This window comes from Dermacentor albipictus, chromosome 1 (genome assembly GCF_038994185.2).
Source record: "Dermacentor albipictus isolate Rhodes 1998 colony chromosome 1, USDA_Dalb.pri_finalv2, whole genome shotgun sequence".
Classification (NCBI taxonomy): Eukaryota; Metazoa; Arthropoda; class Arachnida; order Ixodida; family Ixodidae; genus Dermacentor; species Dermacentor albipictus.
The window spans coordinates 41,826,454-41,852,267 of NC_091821.1; the positions used below are offsets into that span (position 1 = coordinate 41,826,454).

At 45.6% G+C, this 25,814-nt stretch overlaps 1 protein-coding gene across 10 annotated transcripts in view; it reads left to right on the top strand.

Moving 5' to 3' along the window:
* LOC135906541 (early estrogen-induced gene 1 protein) overlaps positions 1 to 25,814 on the top strand; it is a 103,081-nt gene that overhangs the window by 33,581 nt on the left and 43,686 nt on the right. For 9 of the 10 annotated variants that reach the window (XM_065437994.2, XM_065438008.2, XM_065438010.2 and 6 more), the window contains exons 3-5: positions 5,697 to 5,817; positions 9,637 to 9,827; positions 18,707 to 18,873. In XM_065437994.2, coding sequence (XP_065294066.1) covers positions 5,697 to 5,817; positions 9,637 to 9,827; positions 18,707 to 18,873 — 479 coding nt within the window. The remainder of the gene's footprint in view (positions 1 to 5,696; positions 5,818 to 9,636; positions 9,828 to 18,706; positions 18,874 to 25,814) is intronic. The other variant, XM_065438014.2, reaches the window with a different exon arrangement.

Sequence of the window (25,814 nt, forward strand, 5' to 3'; positions counted from 1 at the left end):
GATGAATATTGAGAAGAGAAAGAGTGGGGCCCCGGTGCTTGTGCACATGGCCTGCGCTTCTGTGGTTAAAATGTCACACGCATCGGAGGTGCCGGCACAGCTGCAGCAGCGCTTGCAGCAGATGCATGGAAGGTGCGGTTACTGCGGTGGTGCTTGTGTCGGTGTAGTGTGGTGCCGTATGAAAAAGGAATGATTTTATAATGTATGCAGCTCGTACATGCAGCCTAAGCAGCTTCGCTGGTAATCCGTCCCCATATGAATGTTGCAGCCCCACGAATATTTTATTTATTTGCTTATATAAGTACCCTCACATGAAATGAGCATTACAGAGGGACGTGGTCAAAAAAGAAGCTTGGAAGAGCCACGACATGGTTCTCTCCTATTCTCATTTTAGCGTTGTAACTGAAAATAAAGGGGCCAATATGGTTACAGACAAAAAAAGAAGCTCTGTCAATTCATGTTTTAACCCATAATTCTAATTTATAATTGCTGTCTCCAAGGCTCTCCTATCAACAGCGACCACCATTTCTGGCATGGATTGTGTGATGTCAAGAAATGCGAGGCTACCGCTGTGTCGTCTGCTCCAAAATATTCCAAAACCACATGCGTGCCTTGCTGAACTCTGAAAAATAAAAAGGACTGGCAGTTGGAAGCCACCACACAGAGAAGCTTTGAAAGCACCAAATATTAATCTAAATTTTGTCCTTGCGTGAAACCTCACCTCAAAACTTTACGGTAAAACGCAAGGTGCCATGTTAGTCATCTGCACCGGCACATTCATAAAAGACTGATGTAAGACAGAACCGGCCAAAGCAGAGCTTTTTGGGGGCATCACCGGCGTCGGCACTCACTAAATGGCAATAAGATGTGCAAGGTGCTTCCGTGACGGCTGAAAATAACTTCTGGCATAAAGCTTTTGAATAATTATAAAATTGGGGCACACGAGCATCATGCAGCCCCAGCCATGATGGAAGTACTGCGCCAATAGCGCCAAACTGTGCCGTTACGAAAATGCTGGTACGTGCTGCATTGAATTGTTGTTTATCGCGGTGATTGCGCCTTGCCTGTGCCGACGTGCACCAGCTCTGAATAATCTAGAAGAAAATGCTTAATTTTGTTCTGTACCCGCCGTGGTTGCTCAGCGGCTATGCTGTTGGGCTGCTGAGCACAAGGTCGCGGGACGAATCCTGGCCATGGCGGCCGCATTTCGATGGGGGTGAAATGTGAAAACACTCGTGTACTTAGATTTAGGTGCATGTTAAAGAACCCCAGGGGGTCGAAATTTCCGGAGTCCTCCACTACGGCGTGCCTCATAATCAGAAAGTGGTTTTGGCACGTTCCATAATTTTTAAAAAATTTTGCTCTGTGTTGAGCTTTATTGAAGTAATATCTGCTTTAACGAATGTGATGGCCGTGGCGGCGAGGACACTTCACATTTGCCTGTTGCTGGCACGCCATGCAGCTGGTGTGCATCGTCGCAAAGTGTGCATTACGTACAACCTTCTTAGTTTGGAGCTTTATGAGCATAGTGGGCGAAATTCTCATTAGTTGCCGGCTGAGTGCCCATGGGCCCAATTACCGCCAATACGGCTTGCCAGTTTAGGGCTGTGCATATGGTGTCACGTGCAGTTGCCGAAGAGGTCTCTAGCATGAACATACAGACGGTGAACATTCTGCAACAACTTGCCGCCCACCACTCCTGTGACTGGCGAGCACAGACTTTTTGTAATGGCTATGTGTCACTAGGTTTAACCAGTGCCGCTTCATCGCGATTCTGTGGTTAATGTTGCGATTTAGCGCAGGGTTGAGAAGAATTTCTAAGAAGTGGTCATATTGCATTCTGGAAGTCAAGAAATTGCTTTGGCAAGAAAAATTAGTATTAAGGCAACAACCTGAATGGAGGAAACTTTTTTTACAGCCACTGTGTTTACAGCACTGAGTATATGCGCATGTCTCGGGCAGGGCGCAGGACCCTCCCCTTCTTTTTCTGGATCTGCCAGTGTCTATAGAGAATGCGGTATGGCTGTGCGGAAGTGTCAATAATCGGAGCAGGTACAAGAAGTCAATCAGTGATGTACATATTGCAATGGGACAGCTACTTCGGCTAGTTGGCTGAAATGCATTTTTAAAAAAAATTTATTCAAGCGTATTTGTCATTGGATGCACTTCCGTAAGTGGCAATTGATTTCTCGCTACTAAAAGCGTGGCATATTTGCTTTCGCTTCGCGATCAATCACTGGTATCTACATGCATTAGATTAAATTTTTAAATATGGTGTGTGCAGTCTAGAAATGGTTTTTATGTTGATATGGTGACTTACAGTTATGAAGGCACATCTCCTTGTCACATCTTTCTCATGGTTGCTTAGCGACTTTGACAAATGTGTAGACCACATTTTATTATGACTAGGCATCCTAACATGGAAAGAAAAAGCTGCGTAAGCGGGACAAGGAAGTAGACACAGATGCACAAGCCGCACACTACTGCAATTCCATTTGTGCCTGTTGTGAGGACAAGTCTTTGTTTCTGTTAGATCTCGATTTACGTTGATTAGACGTGCTCCTAATCAACTACCAACTTGGTGAGCTTGTATAGGTTAATGTCATCAAGTGGGTCATTTTAAAAATTTGCAGATGTATTCAATAAATACATAAATAAGTAAATAAACAAATAAATATAGCAGGCATTACCAAATCTTGTGTGGGAGCTTACTACTGTCGTTGAAAAGGAAAGTGTACAATCATTGCATCCTACCGTTGCCAACATATGGGGCAGAAGCCTAGAGGTTAACACAGAAGCTCAAGAACAAGTTGAAGACCGTGCGAAAAGTGATGGAAAGAAAAAATGTTAGGTGCAATTTTAAGAGACGGGAGGAGAGTGGTGTGGATCAGAGAGCAAACGGAGATAGCCAATATTCAAGTTGATATTAAGGGAAAAACATGGAGCTGGGCATTCTATGTAATGCGTAGGGTAGATAACTGGTGGACCATACGAGTTGCAGATTGGGGGCGAAGGTCAGGGAAGCGCAGTCGAGGACAATGGAAAGTTAGGTGGGGTGAAGAAATTAGGAAATTCACATGTGCAAGTTGGAATCAGTTGGCGCAAGGCATGGGGTAAACCGCCTTTTTCATGTTCCTGTGCTGCCCTCTGCCGCACGCCACTGGAAACATTTTGGAAGGGTACCGGGGCTTCCGCCAGTTGATTTATGTAACATTTTCCACGTTGACTTTGCATCGGATGTGCGTTTGGTGGATCACGATGAATTATTAATGGCTTCTCCGTGGCAGCATGTGGTTCCTGGAAATCGTGTAGCACTCATTGACTACTGGGTGATCAGGCCTGAGTGCGCTGTTGTGCCAACAGTGTGGCTGAGTGTGCTGTTGTGCTAACAGTGTGGCTGATAAAGATACGCCAAGTTCTGTCTGCCGACGCGGCTGCCTTGGAGTTTGTTGTCGCTGATGTCCGCTCGTAGGTTTGTTTCATGCGCGCACGCTTTTCTAATTTCTCCTGAGAATGGTTTTGCTCCATCATTTCATCCCGTCTGACAAGAAACGCAGCGACACAGTACACGAACACACCCGCCGCTGACAATAGGCACCAGAATTTGGCAAACTTTTCTCTTTGTAACTTCACTCGAGAGCGAAATAAAAACGTGGAACAAACACGCAGAATGTGTGTGGGCAGCGTCAGCGATGCTCGATGCAATGTTTCTTTGCCGGATCACGGCTTAGAATAAATGCACGTGGCACTAATACGGCATCGTAAGCTCGCAGTAACATTTCTGGCTTGACAGACAATCAAACAGTTTGGGAATTCACTGTGACGAGGGGTTGACGCGCACAGCTGACCCGACTTGGCCCACTTCGAAGCTCGGGCGGCCATCTTCTCCGACGGCGAGGTCACCGGTTGTCCGGCTCATGACGTCAGTTGAGAGTGCGTGCCCGTTGGTGGAGGCACGTGTGCATCTGCCTCGGAGGAGTAAACGCCCCCATTTTTCTAAGGTTGTATCCGACTATAATTTAAAACACGTGGTATGTTGTTGGCTCATAAGTAGCTACGAAGTACACAAATGTTATGTTACCGTCACATCGAAGTGACGGTAACATAGAAGCACACAAAAGACTATTAACAGAGGACCGACAAGCACTGACTTTCAAGTGAAGGTTTATTTTAAATTTCAGATACATGTACAGAAATTAATGAACACATGGCTTCCAATTGCAAGGCACCTGTGCTACAAAGGAACAGACAGGAATCACACTATACGAAGGCAAAATAAAAAAGCTAGATATCTGCAAAGGAACATTACGCACAGAACTTTCCATGTATGTCAATCATTTTTCATAGAGTGCAATCGAGGGGTTTTCTCATGATGCAGAGGTAGGCTAGGTTAGGTGCAAGATTTTGCGTCCCACACAGACTCTGTTAATTGTGGTACCTGTGTTTATTCTGGAGGCCACAGTAGGCAATACTGTAGCAAACAAGGGTGACATGTGCTGTGTGAGGAAATAATTCTTCATAAAATGGCGATGTAATGTTTGTGGGACCTCCTGCTGTCACAGTAACTCAGTTCAGCACCAGAGGAATCGCTGAAGTCTGCAGGCCCTTCTTTTGCCTGCCCCTTTTTATGACTCTTCTGACTTCCAAGTTCAGGTTGATGGCTTTCTAGTGCATTCCTCTAGTTTGTATATGTCTTTGGTACTCTACTTTATTTGGTAAAGTCACCAGGTGTAGATTTAAGCGCACATTAAGAACCCAAAGTGGTCAAGATAATCTGCAGGCTTCCACTGTGGACCTCTTGTCAAAGTAGTGTTGCTTTAGGATATCAAACCAAGTAAATCAATATAAATTTTGGTGGGATGCATCCCACTTCTTTTGCCTCTGCCAGCAAGCCAGGCCTGTGGCTACTACAGTCTCAAATGTCAGAATTGAATTTTTATGTGGAAACACAAACATACCTTTCTTCACATTCCCAAATATGGTAATGTTAGTGTACTAAAACTGATCTGCCATGAAAACATTCTTTGACATAATAGTTCTGCGGAAACCCGCAAGGTGGAGAGAAGTAATTAATAAAAAGCATTCTTAATAGAAAGCATTCTTTATGAATTAAAAATGCTACTGAGGAATGAAAGCAAATTGGAAGCTCAAGAAGTAAGCAAGAAATAGGCGTACCTAATCGACAGTACTGCACTTTTTACCCATGCCTTTGGAGTCATCCTGCCATGGAACAAACGCTTCTGTTTTGCACTTTGTTTGTAACATCTTAAACTCCAAGATTGCTTGCACACTAACTGTTTGAAAGAGCAATCATGTTCCTATCACTGGCCCCACAAAAATATTTTCCTACATTCCACAAATGAAAAATCCTGCTGCAGAATTAAGTCTGCAGTGAGAAGCAGGAATTTCATGGGCACTCTTGAGAGTTTTCGAAAGCAGCCACATTGCTACCTACAGTGGCACCTCTATAGACTTAACACAGGGCATGTAGCCTTCTAACTCTTCTTTGTCCCACTTTGCACTCCTGGCCACTTGTTCACTCTAGCCTTAGGCCATATCATTGCACTTCAACTATTGAAACATGTGTTCAGACATGTGACCGGACAGCTGCTAAATCATAGTTGACTTTTGAAGAGCTCGAATGCTATTTAGCAAACTTGAAATAGTTTTCTTGCTGTGTTTTGTCATTTCACCAGGGAGGAGGTTTGCAACCACTGCGTGAAATGGGACTCCAAGTTCGTCTTCACATGCAAGATGAGTGCCAACGCCAACACTGGGGAGTTGGACCCCTGTATCTGCCGAATTTCCATCAGGAAAGTACGTGACCTCATGATATCCTCTCCCATTACACTTTTATTTTTATTTTTTCATTCTTTGTTTTTCTTTCAGTGCAACAGTTTGGATACAATGGTGTTGCAATGATAGCTGTTTTGGCTTTTTGTCTGGCCTGGTCCAGTATTATGTAGTGCACAAGGTGACGGTCATATTCAAAGTCAGCTTCAGGTTGGAAGAAACAAACCCTTCCCTCCTCAAGATTCCATCTGGGGTCCACAGCATGGCAGCTGGGCATGCCACCACTAACGTATGCCAACAGCTTAAAATGTGCTTTAAACTGCATTGCATAACTGGATTTCCAAGTCTTGCAGCATACCCATTAGAATGCTAGACTTACACCAGGGGATCCCTGCTCCACATGCATTCCTAAGTCTTGCACCATGCCTGTTTTAACGCGATAGCATTAAGGTGCCTGTGTTGCAGAAAATTCAGCGTCAGTGTCCAGCGTCAGCCATCTTGTGAGTGAAAAATCAGTCTGAACCACACACATCCAATCACGCAGACCCTCCATGTAGCGCCAAGACGTTACTGAACTAATTGAACTTCTTAAAGTAAAATGCATCAGAAAAATAGAAGGAACGACATACACACAACCTGCAGACATGATAGCGTTGGATTGTAATTTGACTAGACAAGAAAACATAATTCTGTTACATGGAAAGTCAAACACAAACCCCTTTTCCAGCGTTTCTGCCATTCATAGAGCGGCGTGCCCAGTTCCTTGCACCACCATTGAAATTGCGCTCGTCTCTGCACATCCGCGGCCCACGCAGGAGGCCACGTTTCTACCAGAAAGCTCGCCTTCATGCATAGCGTTCGCTGCCAGCGTATCCTGGTAAACATTTTGGTTACATAAGCTGCAGTTGCCAGGAAGCGCGAGAAGCAGTTGGGGATCATTAAATGCTATCACATTCCACTCTTAAAGGCAAAGCTTAACTAGTAGTTATTTTTTAAGTTAGTGAATTTTACTACGTGTGTGTCTCCATATACGCTTGAACTGTTTTATTCTGAACTAATAACCATTTTTCAAATTGAGTCCAGCTTCACTTTTTGCCGAAGTTTAGGTTTGTTTTGGCTGAACACTGTGGTTGCTAGTGGCAATGTGACATCTGTATTACTCATCAGAAACTGTGGAACCTGTACTACACTATGTTTAGCAGTTTTTATCAGTTACTGTGGTCTGGATGAGAAGTTATAACTGGAACACTAACTCAAGGTAGTTAATGGCACTATGCCCAAATCACTTCTGGGCCACTAAGTTCCAACTTCCAATAGCTCAAGGGCCCCTCACCAGGTCTGGCCATCTTGTGCTGACAAGCGCAGTGCATACAATGCGCACTAACAATCATGTCTGCTACGTGTTACATTGTTACGCACTGGGGAAAGAGCTGAAATTTCAAACCAAATGTTGTTTGCCCTTCTCCTCGCGGGCGCCGCGCTCCCAGCCAGAGAGGTGATGTATTTGCTCAAGTACGCCGATGTACATGTATATGCTGTGACGTCGCTCATAGTGACACGGGGCTTCGAGAATTATTCAAAGCAACATCTGTTATTTGTGTAATCTGTTGCTTCAATAGACAAATTGTTTTTGTTTTACTTCGTACTGTAGTAAGAGATACGTATACTTCCGTTTCAAAAGCTTTGTCTGTTTGTTCCTACCTCGTTCAATTGCGTGCAGACAACAGAACTACGCGATTTTCTACTGTGTTAGCGATCATGCTCTGTAATCCGCTTGTGTTTGTCTCGTGTTTGTCGTGTAGCACTGACTTATACTGCTAGTCAGGTATTCTCGGGCACAGTGAACAAAATTGTGCACTGCGTGAAACAAGACAAATGCAGCAGTTCACGTGCGACATTGTCGGCGAAACTGCACAGCGCAGCAAAAAAGGGAGGGGAAAAAAATAGAAGGCAGGGCCTGTGGTATATGTGTCACTATAGTCGGATGCAACTTTAGAAAAAGGGCCTTTAGAATTGTCTTGTTTCACCGATATATTGTTTCTTAGAGAAGGAACATTCAAGCATATAAATCACATCCGAACTTGTACAAGTGAAGCTAGATTTGAGTTTATGTGTATAACTATTTGCGGTGCTTTTAATTTTAATGTCACTTTGAAGGTGCCTGCAGGTTTTGCACTTAGGGCGACAACATGCTTTTATTAAGGGGGAATGCTGTTGGCTGACTTTTGCGTGCACTAACATTTCTTTAAAGTTCCTGTTGCGGCGAGAGGTAACCCGCGGTACATCCGAGAACGCTTTTCTCAGACGCTCGTTACTTGATAATATTGGGTGGTATTTTCGTAGGATGTTGTTTATGTTTGGGAGTGCATTAGGATATTTTGTTATAAAGGCCGGCGGTCTGTCAGGTTCTGGTGTAGGCTGTTTCTTCGCTAATTCCAACTGTCTCCAATCTTGACTCGACATCATAAGCTCTATCGAAAGCAACTTGTGGATAGTTTCTTTCTGCTAGCGTTGTTTTAAGGTCATTTAGGTAGTGGATATAATCGTGGTCTTCGCTGCAGCTTCTTCTTATTCATTTCCTTTGTCCAACAAAAATTCCTTGCTTGCAGTGTCGCAGGTGATGACTGTTGTAGCCTAAATATTGCTGGCTATCCGTAGGCTTCCGGTAAAGTGTCGTTCTCAGTTTTCTGTTTTCTATGTGGACCGTCATGTCCAGGAAGCTGATCTGACTAGGAGAGGGGTGAGCAGTAAATTTAATACTCTGGTGAATGAGATGCTCCTCTTCTGACTTATGAAGTTTTTGTGACTAGCAGTATGAATTTGCATTCTGTTGCGCACTGTGATGCCACACTCTTTCAGACAATATCGCTGCACTTCTTGCACGATCAGCCGACTCTACCACTGAGTACTAAATAGTATGTCGTATTAGTGCAGTCTTGGATGCCACTGGACACACTGGCTGACCATCCAATGTCGTCAATCTGCAGAGGCCCAGTAGAATCAACGGTGCTGGTAGAATGTGCCGCTTCGGACGCAACAGGTGTTTACAGCCGTACTGTTTGTGCCAGCCATTTGAGCAGCGCACCATTGTCCGCAATCTTCAGGCTCGTTCCATTGATGCTTTGGTTATCTTTTTGTTTTTCGTGCTGTAAGCTTGACCCGTCTTCTTTAGGCGAGTATCTCCTGACACGCCACAAAATGAAACGACAGTGCGTCAGCCTTGGGATTACGAGCGAAAGCAGACAACGACAACCCACTTAAACTGGCAACAGTGAAGATGGTGGTGCATGCAAAACAAGAATAAAAAACAAAATGGCCGCTTTGGTCGCATCAGCCATTGGGAGGCGCTGAGGAGATCGCTTTGCGCGTGTAAGCTCCGCCCAATAAGAGGCCCAAAAGCACTCTTCCGAAAAGCGGCAAGAGTAGTCGTTCTGTTTGAGCAGCGCCATTTTGAGCCGGCGCAAAATACACACAAAGAAACCAGCTTCAAAACGAGCCCAAGATTTTGGCAGTGGTCGGCTGCTGCTGCGGCACAGCCCAGGAAGTTTGAACAAGTTTACCTTGGCATAGGGCATTTCGTGGCTCCTGTGGCATTTTGAAAACCGATTTTTTTCCTGTTTACCGATTGAAATCAGCATTAATAATTGGAGCGCAGGTGCTTGAAGTTGCAAACATTCCTAAAATGCATTTTTCTCAAAATAAATGTTTTTGCCTTTTTTTTACCATTCTATAACCCGGGTTCCCCCTTTTATGAAACTAGTTTTTTAGTGATACTTCATCAGTCAATAATTTAGTGTTTTTCTGTTGTGTCCCTTAACACATTTGCTGCCTTCTTCATAACAGGAGGTCAAGGGAGGCAGGTCCTTCCAGAAGCTGGGCTTTGCAGACCTCAACCTGGTAGAGTTTGCCGGTGCAGGTCTCTGCTCACGGCGGTACTTGCTCGAGGGTTACGATGCCAAGCACCGTCAAGACAACTCCATCCTGCAGTTGTCACTCAGCATGACACTTCTCTCTGGAGATCCCTGCTTCAAGGCGTATGTATATGACTTAATCGCTTTTCACCATTACTCTCACTGTATTAACCCATGAAAGTAAACTTCTGAACTGCTCGTTGAATATTAATAAAAATTGGAAGGCATGTTTAGAGCAATACAGTGAAGGGCTGGGTGCCACATTTTATCATTATAGAATAATCTGTTGACCCTTTCAGGGTCGATTTCTTGCTCTATGTGCCACCCCAGGGCCGAATTCTTTTATTGCATATTTAAAGCCTTCAGACTGACCCATTTCAAAATGAATGTACCGTAATTTTTTAGTCGCCATAAAGTGAAAAAAAAAAATATTTTCGTAGGTAAACATGCATTGTTTATTCATAAATACAGATGGGCTTCCATATATCACACCTGCCAAGTCTCCCCTGGGAGACTCGGATTAGGACCATTTATTTAGGTTGTACGGTTGACCGGAAAATCTCCTGGAAATTGCAGTTGTGCCCCGTTTCTATCTGCGTCCAGCGCTTTGTTAGGTCACATTGGCAAAAATAAAATCCATTTGGAAGTTCATCTCATGTGGCATTGTTAAAAAAGTAGTAGGGAAAGCCTATACATGTGCTATTTCGTTAACTGCAGTGCCGCTCTTTACACTGACGGGGTTGTTGGGGGCCCTAGTGGCCTTAGTCTAATTAAGCTAGCAAGCGAACGCCACATTCCACAACTAGCAACACTAGACTTTCCATCGTTCTTCTCGGCGTCAGCTGCTCTGGCGTTGTGTAGGCCTACATTCAGTAATGGCTTAAAGCAAGGAGTGCGAGCGCAAGAAGTATGAAGTATTTTAATGTAGTGCTTAACCGAAGTGACATTGGGTATTTTGTTGATACTACAGAACAATGCAGAGTGCGAGTGGCACTTTAACATTGTGAAAAAGAGGAGGACGCAGTTCCGCTCGTCTATGTGTGATAAGACACTAGGAAACATCCTCCTCGCAAAATGTGAAAGAAAAGATATTTGTTGCAATCAAACATTACGTGAAGAATTTTTGAACACCCGCCGTGGTTGTTTAGTGGCTTTGGCGCTGCAAAGCATGAGTTCACCGGATCAAATCTCAGCCGCGGCAGCCGCATTTCAGTGGAGGTAAAATGTAAAACGCCCATGGGTGCCGTCCATTGAGTGCATGTTAAAGAACCTGAGGGGGTCGAAATTAATCTGCAGTTCCCCAGTACGCCAGGCCTCATAATCAAATGGTGGTTGTGGAACGTAAAATCCGAGAATTTAATTAAATGTTAAAGAATTTTTAGAGGCAAAGTCAGCAACAACAAAATGCTTGCAGAAATGATGATGTTTATGTGGTCATATGTAAATCTGTAAATAAAATTTTAATGAAATTATCCTGTCGGTACTTGAAAATATAGACGTCGGGGGCGGGGGGCCGACTGACTGATCCCCCGCCCCCTTGGAGTCTGGAGATCTCCCAGATTTAGTTTCTCCAAACTAGGCAGGTATGATATATAGTTTTAATAACAACAAAAAGTACATTCACTGAAATATATATATTCTGATTTGGCACTTGGGCAGTAGTCTGCATCAGAGGAATCGCCACTTGACTCACTTGCAGCAGAGCAACCTCTGCATGCGCATTGGTTGCTCTGCGTGCACGCGTAATCGAACTGTGTATGTGAGTGCATGTAAGAAAACTCGATGGTTGTGCGCCCGTCTGAGAAGCCAAACGAGTCAGAAACTTGCAGTAATCCTTCGTTCCGTTGCGAGCAAGGGGCTCTCAGCTTTTGCGAGCCGAGTCACGAGAAAAGAATTGCAGGCATGGCAATGTTGTTTGTATATGACGGTATCATTTGTATATACTAGTGACACTCTGTGAACAGATGTAATTGCACCCCTGTAAGCAACAGATGGGTGAGCATGTAGCGGTGACCCTTTGAGAAATTAGAAACCAGGTGGACATCAGTATTTAGGTGTGCAATGAACAGAAACAGCCCACAAGATGAAACCAAAACTAACCACCGCATGGATGCGCAAGCAGTCACTGAAACGCCAGCGCAAAAAAGCAATGGAATGAAAATGAAGAGACTTCAGGGCACACAAAATAATTACTTGTATTGACACGATTCCTTACATCCCCACATTTTCAAACATGCATACAGCTCTAAATATACGGCGTCCGCCATTTGGGACTTGTTCATGGCACTGTATATTTATGGCATGGGCTGCCAGAGGGTTAAAGAATTACGTCTCTTCGAAAGTTCACATTGCTATGGTTAATCAGAAAAGCTGCCATTCCGAAATTACAAGAAAGTTTATTGTTCCTGGGCCCTATATGATTAGGAGGTCCCAAGGTCCCAAACTATGCCCCTGTGGATCCATTTTTTTTTTTCATATTTCAGTATTCTTTTTTTTTTAATTATGTCTTATTTGCACCACACAACTGGCACTTGCATCTTTCTGCAAAATATAATTTTTCTTAAGAAGAAAGCTGAAACTTAAAATTGGAGTCTACAGAGGCATGCTTTATAAAATTTCACCTTGGAAATGCTCTGTAAAGAAGGCCACCTTGTATCACACAGTCGATCCAGGATATTTTGAATTAGAAGAGGATCATGAAATAGTTCAGTATATTGATAAGTAGAAATATAAAATATATTTATCTAAAGCTTATTTGAGGTCTCCGTACATTTTGGACCGTTTCCCGAGATTACCGATTTGCTTCTCCAAGGCTTTGTCGAATGCACAAAAGTTGACTTGTTTGTTGCTCACAAACATTGCAAGTCACTGGCACTACAGGTATTCGCAACGCTAACCCTAAAACGCCACGCTATGTCTGGACGCAAGAGTGTGATGCGCCTTGCACATATAAAAGAGTCACGATCCGTCCAGATTTGTGAACGAGAGAGGGCTCGAGGCACCCTCCGTTAGACAGACACTCCGCAGCATGGTGATGATGAACGATGGCTGACCGCCGAGCAGCTGTGCTCTTCGGTGTTTATTGGGTGCGGTGACCAACGTTGCCTACCCAGCCTGGCAGGCCACCGAGCCTGGCAGGCCAGCGAAGATTATGCCTGAGGGGGCGTCACATGCTTGTTACACAAAGGGCTTGTTGTGCTTGTTTGTTCAAGATTACATAAAAATGGATGCACTTCGGAAGCAAACTAGTTTGTATGTGGATACCCACTGAGCCGCCATCAGTGTACTTGTACTGCGAATCGCGTGTGAATGTGCCCGCCTGTATGTCCGTTACAATCGCTGGTAAACAGCCGATCTTCATACGTGGGCAATGAGCCAGGCTGACTGTTGTATCAGGTTTCGGAACTGACTTCCTATTGGAACTAGTTCTCGTTTTTCAACCACCCTAAAAAGTCCACACACCTCTTCTTGCGTGCCGCACTTGCAGGGGCACAGCGTGGGGCAGTGTTCATTATATATATTGAATGTGATGGTGAACGGTAGGTCAATGTTCGCGTAGCACATCACTATACTTTAGTATGGGATTTTTGAAGGGATTTTACAAATATCCGATATAAGCAGTAAATCGATATATCCGAGTTAGATACATCCAAGATTGACTGCATAAAAACGAGTTTTTGCTAATGCAAACTTCAGTGAAAACATGCAAACTCAGAAATGTGAAGTGTGCTATTTTATTCTCATTGCATATATGGTGTCTAGAATTCCCCTAGAGCATACATAGAACCTTCTTATTGTATTCTGCATTCTTCTGTGAGAATGGCTTCGATCTTCCATTTCCCTTTTGCCACTTTTGCACACTTCTGTATTCTTTCGCTACGAACAGGCACTCTTGAAGCTCGTTTCCATATGATACGCCGTGTGTCTGCTTCAAAAAGTACCCAACTTCTCAAGCACTCTATGAATCCCCTTTTGGCCAGCAATCCAACTTCCATATAGAACATTCCTCAACTCAGCCCGCCTCCTCGACAGGAGAAAGTGGATATTAGTGCCACCTGTCGACAGAAGTGGTCACTGTTCTTCATTGACGTTCCACGGCAATTCTTGAGAAACATAATATCTTGTTCAGTCATGGGGCAGTGTTGTGGTTAACTAAGTTGAGGGGAAGATCGTATGAGAATACGGGGGTTAGAATGCCAGGGCTGCGGCCGTTTGAAACACCAGAGCTTGCCACATAAGTGCATCCAGTGTCGGGGAACAAGACTGCCTAGAAAGCCCCAGAATACAGGTCACTTTCCCATGCAGTGGGTGGCCCACTGCAGGCTGTTTCCCTCAGCTTTGTGAAATAATGCTACTTTCCAAGCGGTTTTATGTGCCAAACTTTGGGAACATTTTGCAGAAGTAAATATGCACACTCAAAATGGCAGAGGCAACATGCACCAAAAACGGGAGCTGAAATTACTCTGGTACGTGTTCTGCGATGATCACTTTTGGCGATACTATTGCCTCGGCCGTCACGCGTGCATTGATTGGCTGGTTGAGCAAAACCGGATGAGCTGATTGGCTGATACAGACACCAACTCTCTGCACTGCAGCCAAAGGTAAGAGTGGGAACGTTGTACCTTTGGGTGACAGAACAAAACTTAAAATTGGTGTTGGGCAAAGATAAATTACCTACAAGAATATAGTTTTATGCCCTGCCTGTCGCACCTAAATATCACAGCCACCTTTAAATTACAGACAATCATGAATGTCTTACCTATTGTTTTTTCATCAGAGAAAGCCTTTGTGGCACACTTTGATGATTCACGGAGTGGTAAAATGCATTATCCATGACAAGAATGCTCCTCAGATGCAAACGCAGCAACAATTTTGTTCACAGACCACTTTTTGCCGCGTTGCCTGCACATCTCTTCATAATAGACACTCATTTTACTCGTGTAGAATGCACCTTCATTGCTATTGAGAAATTTCGTTTCATTTACATGGCGCTTGATGATCAGTGTTGCCATTTTAATGATTTTGTCTTTATTTAGTGACATTTTTAGTTGCTAAGCGACAAATTTTTCTCTTTGGGGACTGCAGAGTTTTCTTAGCGATGTGACAGAACATTTGGTGATATTTTAGCGACCTCGGAGTTAAAAATATTTGAAGACACCTTAGCACTTCTTATGAGTTGTGAATGCAAAAGCATTAATGTCAATGCCGCTGAAGGGTCTTTCAAGTTTTGTGCTGCGAGTGATGTACCATTGCGGTATGTGCTGCCGGAGCCAGCAAGCTGCAGCAGCCTGCGGTGCCAATGCCTGCATGCCACTGACATGCTTTGCGATGAGAAACTGAAGAAGCAGCAACAGCCACCAAGGCCGGAAGGCGTGCAGCAGCTAAGCCCAGTGGGGGTGAGAGAGAAAAAGATGGACTTTTGAAAGCAAGAGCGAGGCTGGTGTGGTGTCGCAATGATGCCCTGTCCCCTCATGCAACACCTGGTGTGCTACTGCAGCAGCAAGTGCTTTACATGACTTGATGTGGCATCGCAGCCAATGGAATTTTGGTGCCGTTTAACTGCTCCAGACAACAGACACCAGCTTTTTTGCTTAGTGGGCCAGTTGACGCTTTCGCATCAAAAGTTGCTTCCTAAATGGCTTTTTTCAATGCGCCTTAGTATTGAAAACCAACAAGTAGGCGGCCGAAATTGGCTGTACGATGCATGACCTCAGTGATCATGATAAAGCAACAATAATCTCCACTCACAAAGACCATGCGCTACGGTTAATTGCATGGCGTAGAGGCCACCACACTACAGTCTTTGTTGGCATCGTACCATCAGTGGGACACATAATAAAAGTGGAAATTTAGTGGAACATTTTAGAACATGTGCCCTAGATGTGTCAGACCTGTTTAAAACACAAAAAAAATGGAGTTTTGTGAAGTTTATTGCATAAAAAAATATTTGTGCTAATTTATGAATGTATCAACAATAAACTAAACTATGTTTAAGACGGCACACCTTGAAAACCTTTCGTCTGCTTATTGTCACCTAAAATTATTTGCTTGTTTTTTCTTGAAATGGGGCACTCGGAAAAATACAAATCTGCAATTAAAAAAAATAAGATGTGGCATTGGAGGATGCAGTTCTCGAAAAAAAGATGTGACTCTCAAAGGGTTACGAACTCCGTCTTTCTGTATTTCCTGTGATGCATCATAATATGAAGTTAGGCCTCCAGAGGCCGCATATTACTTTGAACCAGTTTTGCAACAATGTACATTTTGTTATTCTTTTAGTCCCGTATTGCTTTTTTAAAGACTGGCCCTTAAGAGGCCGACACTTTACCTGATGTAAAGTTCATTATGTAGTTGTTTTGCTACAGTCTGGCTATTCCATTTGCAGTGTTTAGGTGTGTATGTCTATAGCTGTTATTGCTCAAATGTAGGCTTGTGAAAATATTCGATATTAGCTTCGATTCGAATTTTGTTATTTGGAAATTTCGAAGTATTCCGCTCGAACGAATAGCCACACGCCGCAGGGAGAAAGCGTTTTCAGAAGTTTTCGTTTTGGATTCAGAAATACTTTTCCCAATCCAATCCAAACCAAGCCAGGAAAACAGCACTATACTCAGAACAAAGGCTTACAAAAGTGCATCTCGTAAGCAAGGTGGTGTGGTCGATTGCGTTTAGTGGGCGACTCTGCCTCTGCTGCGGCGGTATTTGATCAATCCCAGCCACCTTGGACCACTCCAGAGAGCACCATGGGGGACTTGCATGCAGCCATTAATCTGATTTCGAACTTTTTTATAAAGATTCCACCAGGAACCGAAGCTCGATGTCTTAATTCCAAGGCAGTCCTGAAGGCCCCGACAAGTACGACAATAATCCTAGCAGCGTATTTAAGGAGGCACCCGGATTTGCACAAGGACTACTAAGAGAAGCGGGACGCACGCGAAAGGCCATCCAAGCTCAAGGGGGCAAGCAAGGCAAGTGGTCAACAGCCATCCATAGCCGACAGTTTCAAGCTGAAAATGAAAGCATTGGCCCCAAAAGCCCAACAGATGACAAAAATGATAGCTCGCTTCATAGCTCATGGTGTGCACCCCTACAATATTGTCAAAGAACCGGGTTTCCTCGATGTGCTGGAGTTCGCTATGCCAGGTTATGCCGTGCCGTCTCGGACAACGTTCTTGAGAGCCATTATTCCGGCCCTCTATGCATCAAGCAAAGAGAAGGTGAAAAAGAGGCTCGGGAACATTTTTGCAAGTGGAGTGGAGTCGCTTTCAATCGCAACTTATGGTTGGACATCACGGGCAAATGACAGTTATGTTCGTGTAACTTGTCACGTCATGGACAGTGACTTCGTGCAACACGTGTATGCATTGGCTTGCACGGAGATGACACTCTCACACTGCAGAAAACCTGGAGCTATTTATTGCAGGTGTCATCGAGGAGTGGGAACTTCCAGCCCACGATACTGTGCTGATCTTCGTCGTTGCAGATAATGGAAGGAACTTTACTTTTGCAGTAGCGCGGTCGTCCTGGAGTGGTGTGCAGTGTTTCGGACACACCTTTCAGTTGTGTATCAGTGATGCCAAAAGAGAAGTGTCAGGGTTTTTGCAGCTCTGTGCTAAGGCCAGAGCAATTGTAGCTAGATACAAACGGAGTGCCAAGGCCCGAGGACGGCTTCAGGAAATTCAGAGAAGCATGCAGCTGGACCCTCTCGAGGTTATACAATACGTCCCGACGCGATGGAACAGTGAGCATGCCGTGATGGCCAGGCTCCTGAATCTCCGTACGGTCATCACTGTAGAACTTTCAGAATCTGACGCAGTTCCAAACTTGAACACAAGTGAGTGGAAGCTTATGAATGCAGCAGTGCAGGTCTTGAAGCCACTTGACCATGCCACAGCTAAACTATCTGGGGACAGATATCCCTGGGCTGTCACAAGTCATTCCCCTGTTGCAGTGTACTGGGGTGGTTCTAGCTGAATATGTTTCCGAAGGTGGTGAGGCAGCATTGCTTGCCTCAAGCCTTTTGCGTAGCATCAAGACGAGGTTCCCTGATATCAAGATGTCACGCCTTCCTGCATTGGCAATGTTGGTCGATCCTAGATACAAAGATGTCTATTATGCTGACGACCCGAAAAGCAATGGGCATTCACTCTACTCACAATGGCAGCAGAAGAGACTGTGCCAGTTGATCAACAAGGTGCAGCAACAAGTGAGAACAGCACCTGCTCTGCAGACCCATCAGGGGACTCTGTGTGGAGTGCTTTTACACACTTCAGTTCGCGTGCACATCATCAGTCAAGCCATACAATCTCGGATGAGTATTCTGGGTACTTGAAGGCCCCCCTTCTTTCCCGGTCCGAAGACCCCCTTGTGTGGTGGAAAAGCATGGGCAGCCACCTTTACCCAACCTTGGTTGCAGCTGCCCGTAGGTATCTTTCGATTCCAGCCACCCAGACAAGAAGTTAATGGCTTTTTTTCAACTGCAGGAGCTGTTGTAAGCTGCAGAAGGGAGCACCTCAAACCCCCCAGCATGTGGAACAACTAGTGTTTTTGCACGAAAATTTGTAGATTTTCGTAAATAATCAAGTTGTTTACTTTCCTTGAATAAATCCCAGACCTTAGCCCTCTGCCATTTCTTTTTTTCTTTACTTGCTACTATTGGAAGTATTCGCTTTGAAATTATTCGAGAAGAATTACTATTCGCTTCGACTTCGCTTCGAACCAAAAAAGCACTATTCGCACAAGCCTACTCAAATGTTTTTACCCATGTCCGGCGAGAGCATCCACAAAAAGGTTAAAAGATCTTTTACTTCACTAGGTGATTCATGCAAGCTTTGGAACCAAATGTATAAGTATGAAGACTCGTCTGCAGGGGCGATGCTCCTACAATATTCTAGCTAGCAGGGAAATCTGAATAATTTGGTCAGTGCCGTCAAAAGAAATATGCACATTGTTGTGATTATAGACGAGACTGACTCAAGTCTGTTTATGTGGTTTCCATGCAGTCCCACACTGCTGCCGTGCCCTGCACCCAGTGAGCAGCAGCCCAGTGAGCTGCACGTAGCGGCCCCCAAGGTGGATGACCACAGTGGCAGCAGCATTGCAAGCAGCAGCAGTGGCTTTGGCAGCCTGCCTCGTAAGCAGCGACCTACCATTGGCAGCACATCTGCAGGTGCGCTGTGGCACTGTTGCATTGTCCTCTCACCCATGTTGTTGATTAGTTCCAGTGGGTAGTTGTTTTTCCACTACAATCTGATTACAAAATTTCTGGAAGTACTCACTTGCTTTTGATAGATGGAAATTATGTATCTAGCTAAGAGAAACCAAATAGGAATTAATGAAATGACACATGTACAAGCAAATTCAACCACTTTGCAATGGTCGCCCGAACAAATTGTGCACAATGCAAAGAAAATTTGCCATGCTGTCTTCACATACAGTATGAAAAGCACAGTGCTCGCAGTATGATGGTTGGCTGTTTGATTCTCTGTTATCAATGTCTCCATGTCCACTTTTGCATATTCTGTTACATTGTTTTTGGATGCAGTTCTAAAGCGAAACCGAGACCTGCTCACTGGGAGAGTTGAATGCTTGTTGACGCATTTGCCGAATTTACGTTTTCGCAACTAGAAAACAAAAGTAGCAGTGCATCTTCCGAAGCACTGCCATGGTTGTTTAAATTTGAAATTTGACAGTACATGGTGTAATGGGTAAAAATATAAGGCAGCAGAAAGTGCTAATTGGCATACAGGGCTTTTTTCATAAAATAAACTGATAGCTGCATCAGCAAAGATCCAGCTGCATGCTTGTGCATGTCTGTTTCTTGTGAGGAAACAAAATAACTTTCTTTGAGGAAACAAAATAACTTTTGTTTCCTCACCGATGGCACCGCACCGATTTTAGTAACCCTTTTTGCATTGAACTCGGGGGCCGAACTAAGGACCATTTGAAGTGAAATTACCGTATTTTACTGACTATCAGTTGCACCTTCGTATAAGTTGCCACCCCTGCTTTTCATGAGTTCCTAAGAAAAAATTATGCCTTGTAAAGTGGATTATATGTCGAGTGGGAATATAGATTGACCTCCTAAACTTAGGTGAAAAAAAGAGGAAGAAGAAGAAAACAACCAAAAAGCGTCGAAACGCATTTATTTTCAAAACGGCACCGTTCACCCATCATTGGAGCTGTAGTCTCATTTGTCGGAAGTAGCAGCACTGTCCTTAGAAGACGACAGTTTGTCGCTGGCTGCCTCCCACAGTGTGTCATCGTCAGGGCTGTCGAGTTAGTTGCTGATGCAGCATTTTTTTAAAATACATTTTGCACCATAGTGATGCAAAGAACGCCAGGCGAAGAGCACCCAGCCACAGATGGTTGCAAGCAGAGGTCTCTGCAGGCGTACCATTGGTGTCTACCGGCAGCGAGCACACATGTAGTTGTCCATGAGTGTGTCCTCAAGCTGGAGGTGAACCACACTACACCCACGAAATGGCTTTTCGCGCGGGTTGCACTTCAGCAGCTTTCCTTTCTGTACTCTCCAGTACCGCAAGCTTTTTTCTTAAATGTCGAACTGGCGCGCAGTGGCCATGCTGCCGTTCGCTTCAGCGAAGTCAACAGATCACAGGTTGTCAGATGACGACTCACATTTGGCTAAAGACTGCTTTTAAGACAAGGGGTGACTATAGCTTTTGTTTTTCTTTTTTTAAAAAATATCTCTACTTATATTTTGTTCTATATGGTAAGTCGCATCGGTGTATGAGATGCACCTATTACAACTCTGTTGGCATGATGAAATATATACAGTAGAACTGTGTTCACACGTTTTGGAAAAAAACGCTAGAAAAACGTACTAACCTGGAAAACGTACGATCCGAAGTACCTAAAAAATTTGACAGACTCGGCTATTGTTGACACCTGTGTAATGCGAAGCGTCGCTTCGCTCATTGCGGCACGAGACACCGATGCTCGTCATGCTGGTGGTACCCTGGCGTCCCGAACATATTTTGTTGTTTTCCTATTCCGTGGTGTTTTAAGAGGGCGACGCCGGATGCCACATAAGCAAAACGGTATGCCCACATTACGCCGCCTGCAGCAGGGAACGGCAGCGTGTTTGGATTATCGCCTACTAACAGTGTGCAGTATGCTAGCAATGGCACTACGCACCACGCGCTGTAAAACAGATAGGTGAAGATGCTTATCGCAATAGGTTTGGTGGCGATAGCTGTGAATGATGCGTGCGACGACGGGGGCGGAGATTTGCCGGTACCAGAATAGGAAACTGTGCATGCCATCATTTTCACGTGAGACAGGTGGCTATATATTGTTCTCGATCGCGCACACCTCGTGCCTTTTCTTGTTCACATGGGATCTACCGGCCGGAAAACGTATACAATCACAGTCAGCAGCAGGAAACGGCGACGCATTTCGTTTGTCACCTATTAAAAGCATGTGCTACGTTTCCGACAGCACCACACGCTGTGGAACAGATAGGCGAAGGGGCTTATCGCAATAGGATTGGCCTTGATAGCTGTAAATGCCGCGTGCAACGACTGTGGAGAAGATTTGCTGGTTTTCTTCCGGTGCTTATGCAGTGCTTGGCTTGTGCAACTTCAGTCACATACAGTGGAACCCCGTTCATACGTTTTTCACCGGATCGAGGAAAAAAAACGTAGCAGCCGGGAAAACGCAACAGTGAGGAAAGCTCCGAAAATGAATGAAAAAGTGCAGCTTCAACTATAGACAATTTATTTCCACAGAGTGCGCTTAGAACTTTAAAAAGTCTAGAATGGTGGCTTGCCGTTTCTTTCGCTCGCTAGAAATCACCACACGTCTCTCAATAGCCTGGAAGGCAGCATTGCTGTCCGCGTCGCTGTGAGGTGCGACGTACCTGCGGAGGAGGTCCAGAGCCGCGACGGCTTCTCCAAAGCTAGGATTTGGCAACTCCCCGGCATCATGCAGCTCGTGCTCCTCGTCGTCGCCGTGCCACGGCAATGGCAACGGACGAAGGAATATTTGCGGGAAATTTTGCCCTCCTTGGCGTAATCATGCTTACGTGCTAACGATTGTTTAGTATTGCTGCGCAGCGCGCGCGTCCAAGCAGCCCGGTTGCGTGTAGTGCGGCGTGGTTTTGCGAGAAATGTAAACAAGAGAGGAGAGCTGGCCCGATAGGCGGAGCAACGCCATGAGCAACGCCAACTTCCGGCTTCCCTTTAGCTATAGCTTCACAGAGAGTGACGTCAGGACTTCTCCCGAGTTTCCTTCCTCCCTGAGTCGACCCGTCCAACAAACCATGCGGCGACCGTAATCACAGTGATCATAGTGAGAGCATTTTTCACGAATGGCCACCTAGTGGCGGCCTCTCGAACTGGCGTGTGGCTTCTTGCACCCAGTTCCATAGCCAAGCCCGGTCAAGCCCGGTCAAAACTTGTCAAAAGCCAAAATGGCGGTTGGAGCGCGTTGCCTACTTTAGCCCAGGCGGGTTCGGGTTGCGACGCATCATGCGGGAACGTTTTCACAGCTACTACGTAACAGCGGGGTTCCTTATATATTGGATCCTATGGAAGCTATGCCAGGACCAGATGAAAATGACGTAGCAGCCGGGAAAACGCAGCAGTGAGGAACGTAACAGCAGCGTTCTACTGTATTGCAAACTTCGATTGCCTGTTGCAGTGTATCATTGCCTGTTGAGATGTACCGGTCACTTGTTGTAACCCATTGATCGGTTGTTGCAACATGCAAGAGCAAATTTTTCTTTGCACCGCTAAATTTACATGCCCGCCTCATTCAAATGCGATGTAAGATGAAGGAACATTCCAGAATGATGACATATCAAATTGAAACATAATACCATATTTCCTCAAACATAGGTTGAATACAAAAATAGGTTGACCCCTATATAATGAACTCGCCGAGAAATTAGAAAAGATATATATAATTCTAATACAGGTGGACCCATATATTTTTAGAAGAACAAAAAACTTTGAACATGTCACACCTTCGTATGGCAGAAAATTCTTGTAGCTTGCATAAGTCGGCGCACTCACTCACACTCGCTCACACTCATTTCAAAGGCGTGAGTGCGAGTGCGAGTGAGTGCCAATGAGTGTGAGCGGAGGTGAGTGTGAGTAAAGGTGAGTGCGAGTGAGTGTGAGTGGAGATGAGTGCGAGTGTGAGTGAGTGCCAGTGAGTATGAGTGGAGGTTAGTGTGAGTGTGAGTGAAGGTGAGTGCCAGTGAGTGCGAGTGGAGGTGAGTGCCAGTGAGTGTGAGTGGAGGTGAGTGCCAGTGAGTGTGAGTGGAGGTGAGTGCTAGTGAGTGTGAATGGACGTGATTGCGAGTGCCAATGAGTGTGAGTGGAGGTGAGCGTGAACATGAGTGCGGGGCCTGGAAAAATTAAGGTGAGTGAGTGTGAGTGAGTATTCTCCCACACTGCCGACCTATGGCTGGCATACACTATGGTGCTCTGCTGCTAGATGTTTGCTCGCCCGTAGCGATGTATTAAACCAGTTTGTTTTATGTCGTCTCGTCTACGTGCCGTTCTCTCCTCGATGATCAACGAGGGGCAAGCCTCAAGCGAACGCTGTTGAAGTTGGTGGCTGCTCGTAGTCATGAAGTTATTTAAATGTAAAGCGTTAGTAATGGAATGACTAAGTTCATTCTGTGCCCTAATTGTTTTAAGGGAATATGATTATTTAACGGAATTTGAGGTAAAGGTGTATTCACTAGGTGTTCTAGAGTGCTTGTGGCCTGTTTACCTAAACGATTCAAAGAATTTTGTACGGACGTGTCAATCGTTTTGTCACCATGAATAAATTGAAACAAATGCTTTAGTCATGGTAGTTTTGCTCTACTTTGCAGTGTTAATAAATTGGCTCATTTTAATAATTCAGTCCATGAATCCGTTAACTTGTATTTATTGTACTGAAGAAGAATGAGCAGTAGGCACTGCTTAGAGAAAGACGACTACGAGTGCTTGGAAGCCTTGTGCCTGTGTTGCCGAAGCTCCGTGTCCTCTCGCTGCGGTGCTCTGCTATCTGAGCGTTTTAGCAATCGAACTATAACGCCTCTTGACATTTGGTGGACGTGCTGGGCCCTTCCCAAACCTGGAACTTCGCAGCCGGATGCTCCCTACCGTTTCTGCAATGCCTCAGGACGCCGCGCAGCCCGATCCTCCCCTGGCATCGCCTGTCGTCTGCTCCGGCGCTCTACGCCAACGAGATCCTCCGGTCTTCAGCAACAACGACGACCATGACGTAAAGGATTGGCTGTCGTCATATGATCGCGTGAGTGCGCATAACAAATGGGATGACAAAGCTAAACTGACTAACATCATCTTCTATTTTTCTGAAATCGCTAATCTCTGGTTCCGGAATCACGAATTCAACCTCTCCACCTGGACGGCATTTACCCATTCTTTCAAAGAAGTCTTCGGTCGCCCTGCTGTGCGCAAGCTTCGCGCAGAACAACGCTTGCGTATTTGCGCTCAGCAAACGGTTGAAAACTTCACCAGCTACATTGAGGACGTAGTTGACCTTTGCCGGCGCATTAATCCCGCCATGCCCGATTCTGAAAAGATCAAGAATGTCATGAAGGGCATAGAGGATGACGCCTTCCAAATGCTCTTGGCGAAAAATCCTCAAACGATTGACGATGTCATTACACTGTGCCAGAGCTATGATGAGCTCCGCAAACAACGCCTTACTACGCGCCGAGCTGCCGTGCCCGACGACACGATTTCAGCTTTAACTGACACTTTCAGTGCTGCTCCCGCCCACTCTTCGTTCCTCGAACAAATCAAGCAATTCGTTCACGAAGAAGTCGCGCACCAACTGTCACTGCTGCCTGCTACCCAGTCGTCTGAGTCCTCTTTGTCCCCGGATCTCCGACGCGTCATACACGAACAAGTCAGCGACGCACTACCTCTCGCTAAACAGCCACCCTCAGCGCCGTTTCCTCTCGCGTATGCTGCCGTCGTCGCCAGGCCAAGACCACCGCCTGAAGTTGCGCACTACACCCCCACAAGCGGCTTCTACGCCTCGCCTTCTCCAGCTGCGAACTGCTTGCCCAGAGGCGCCTTCTGCGTGCCTCCGCAGCCCCTACGCCCAGCTCAAAATGGTGCACCGCTACCTAGGCCCCCTGTTGATAATCCGTCGCGTACCCAAGACAACCGGCCGATCTGCTTCGCGTGTGGCTTTGCTGGCCACGTGGCACGGTTCTGCCACCGGCGGGGTTGGTATCCTCCCAATGCTGCGAGATGTCAAGAGAATACTACTGACTCCCAGTCCCGCTATTCGCCACCAGTTCCGCACTTCGCTCCTTCATCTCCTGTTCCCTGAAGCTTCAACACACGTCGGTCTCCACCTCCCCGTCAACGTTCCCTCTCCCCCATCGTCCGCCGCCCTCCAGCTGTGGAGGAACACTAAAAGGCACAGTTCCAGAGGCAAGAACTGCGATCTCTTCGAACTGCTCAAGCCCTCGTTTATTGCCTACGAACATCATTGAAGTTTTTGCCGAAGGTGTCGCCGTTCACGCGCTTGTCGACACGGGTGCCGCAGTGTCCGTGATTGCCGACCAGCTTCGCCGTACGCTCCGAAAAGTCGCGACGCCGTTTTCTGTCATTTTGCTACGTACAGCAAGCGGTGAGCCAATTGAGCCCTTAGGAACATGTACCGTCTGTGTCGCCATACAAGAGAGTCTACACCACATTGAGTTTGTTGTTCTTCCCCGCTGCTCTCATTCCATCATTCTAGGATGGGACTTCTCATCTCATCATGCTGTTATTGATTGTGCCCGTGCGGAACTTGCGCTGACTCCATTTTGCGGCAGTCCTTCTGAAGATTTGCCTCCACCTTCTGCTCAGGTGTTGGTCACCACCGACGCTGATATCCCTCCTTTCTCTGCCGCCCTTGTACCCGTTTCCTGTGCTGCTTCCTGCGATTCCACAGTTCTTTTCACGCCATCTCAACTTGCCGCACGCCGTCATCCCTTCTTGCTTCCCTTTGCCCTCCTTCCCTTTCGCCACGGCTCCAGCGCTCTATACTTTTCAAATCCGTTTTCGTGTCCATCAAGCTTACATCGTGGTGAGTGCCTAGGCTTTGCTGACGAATTCGACACGAGCT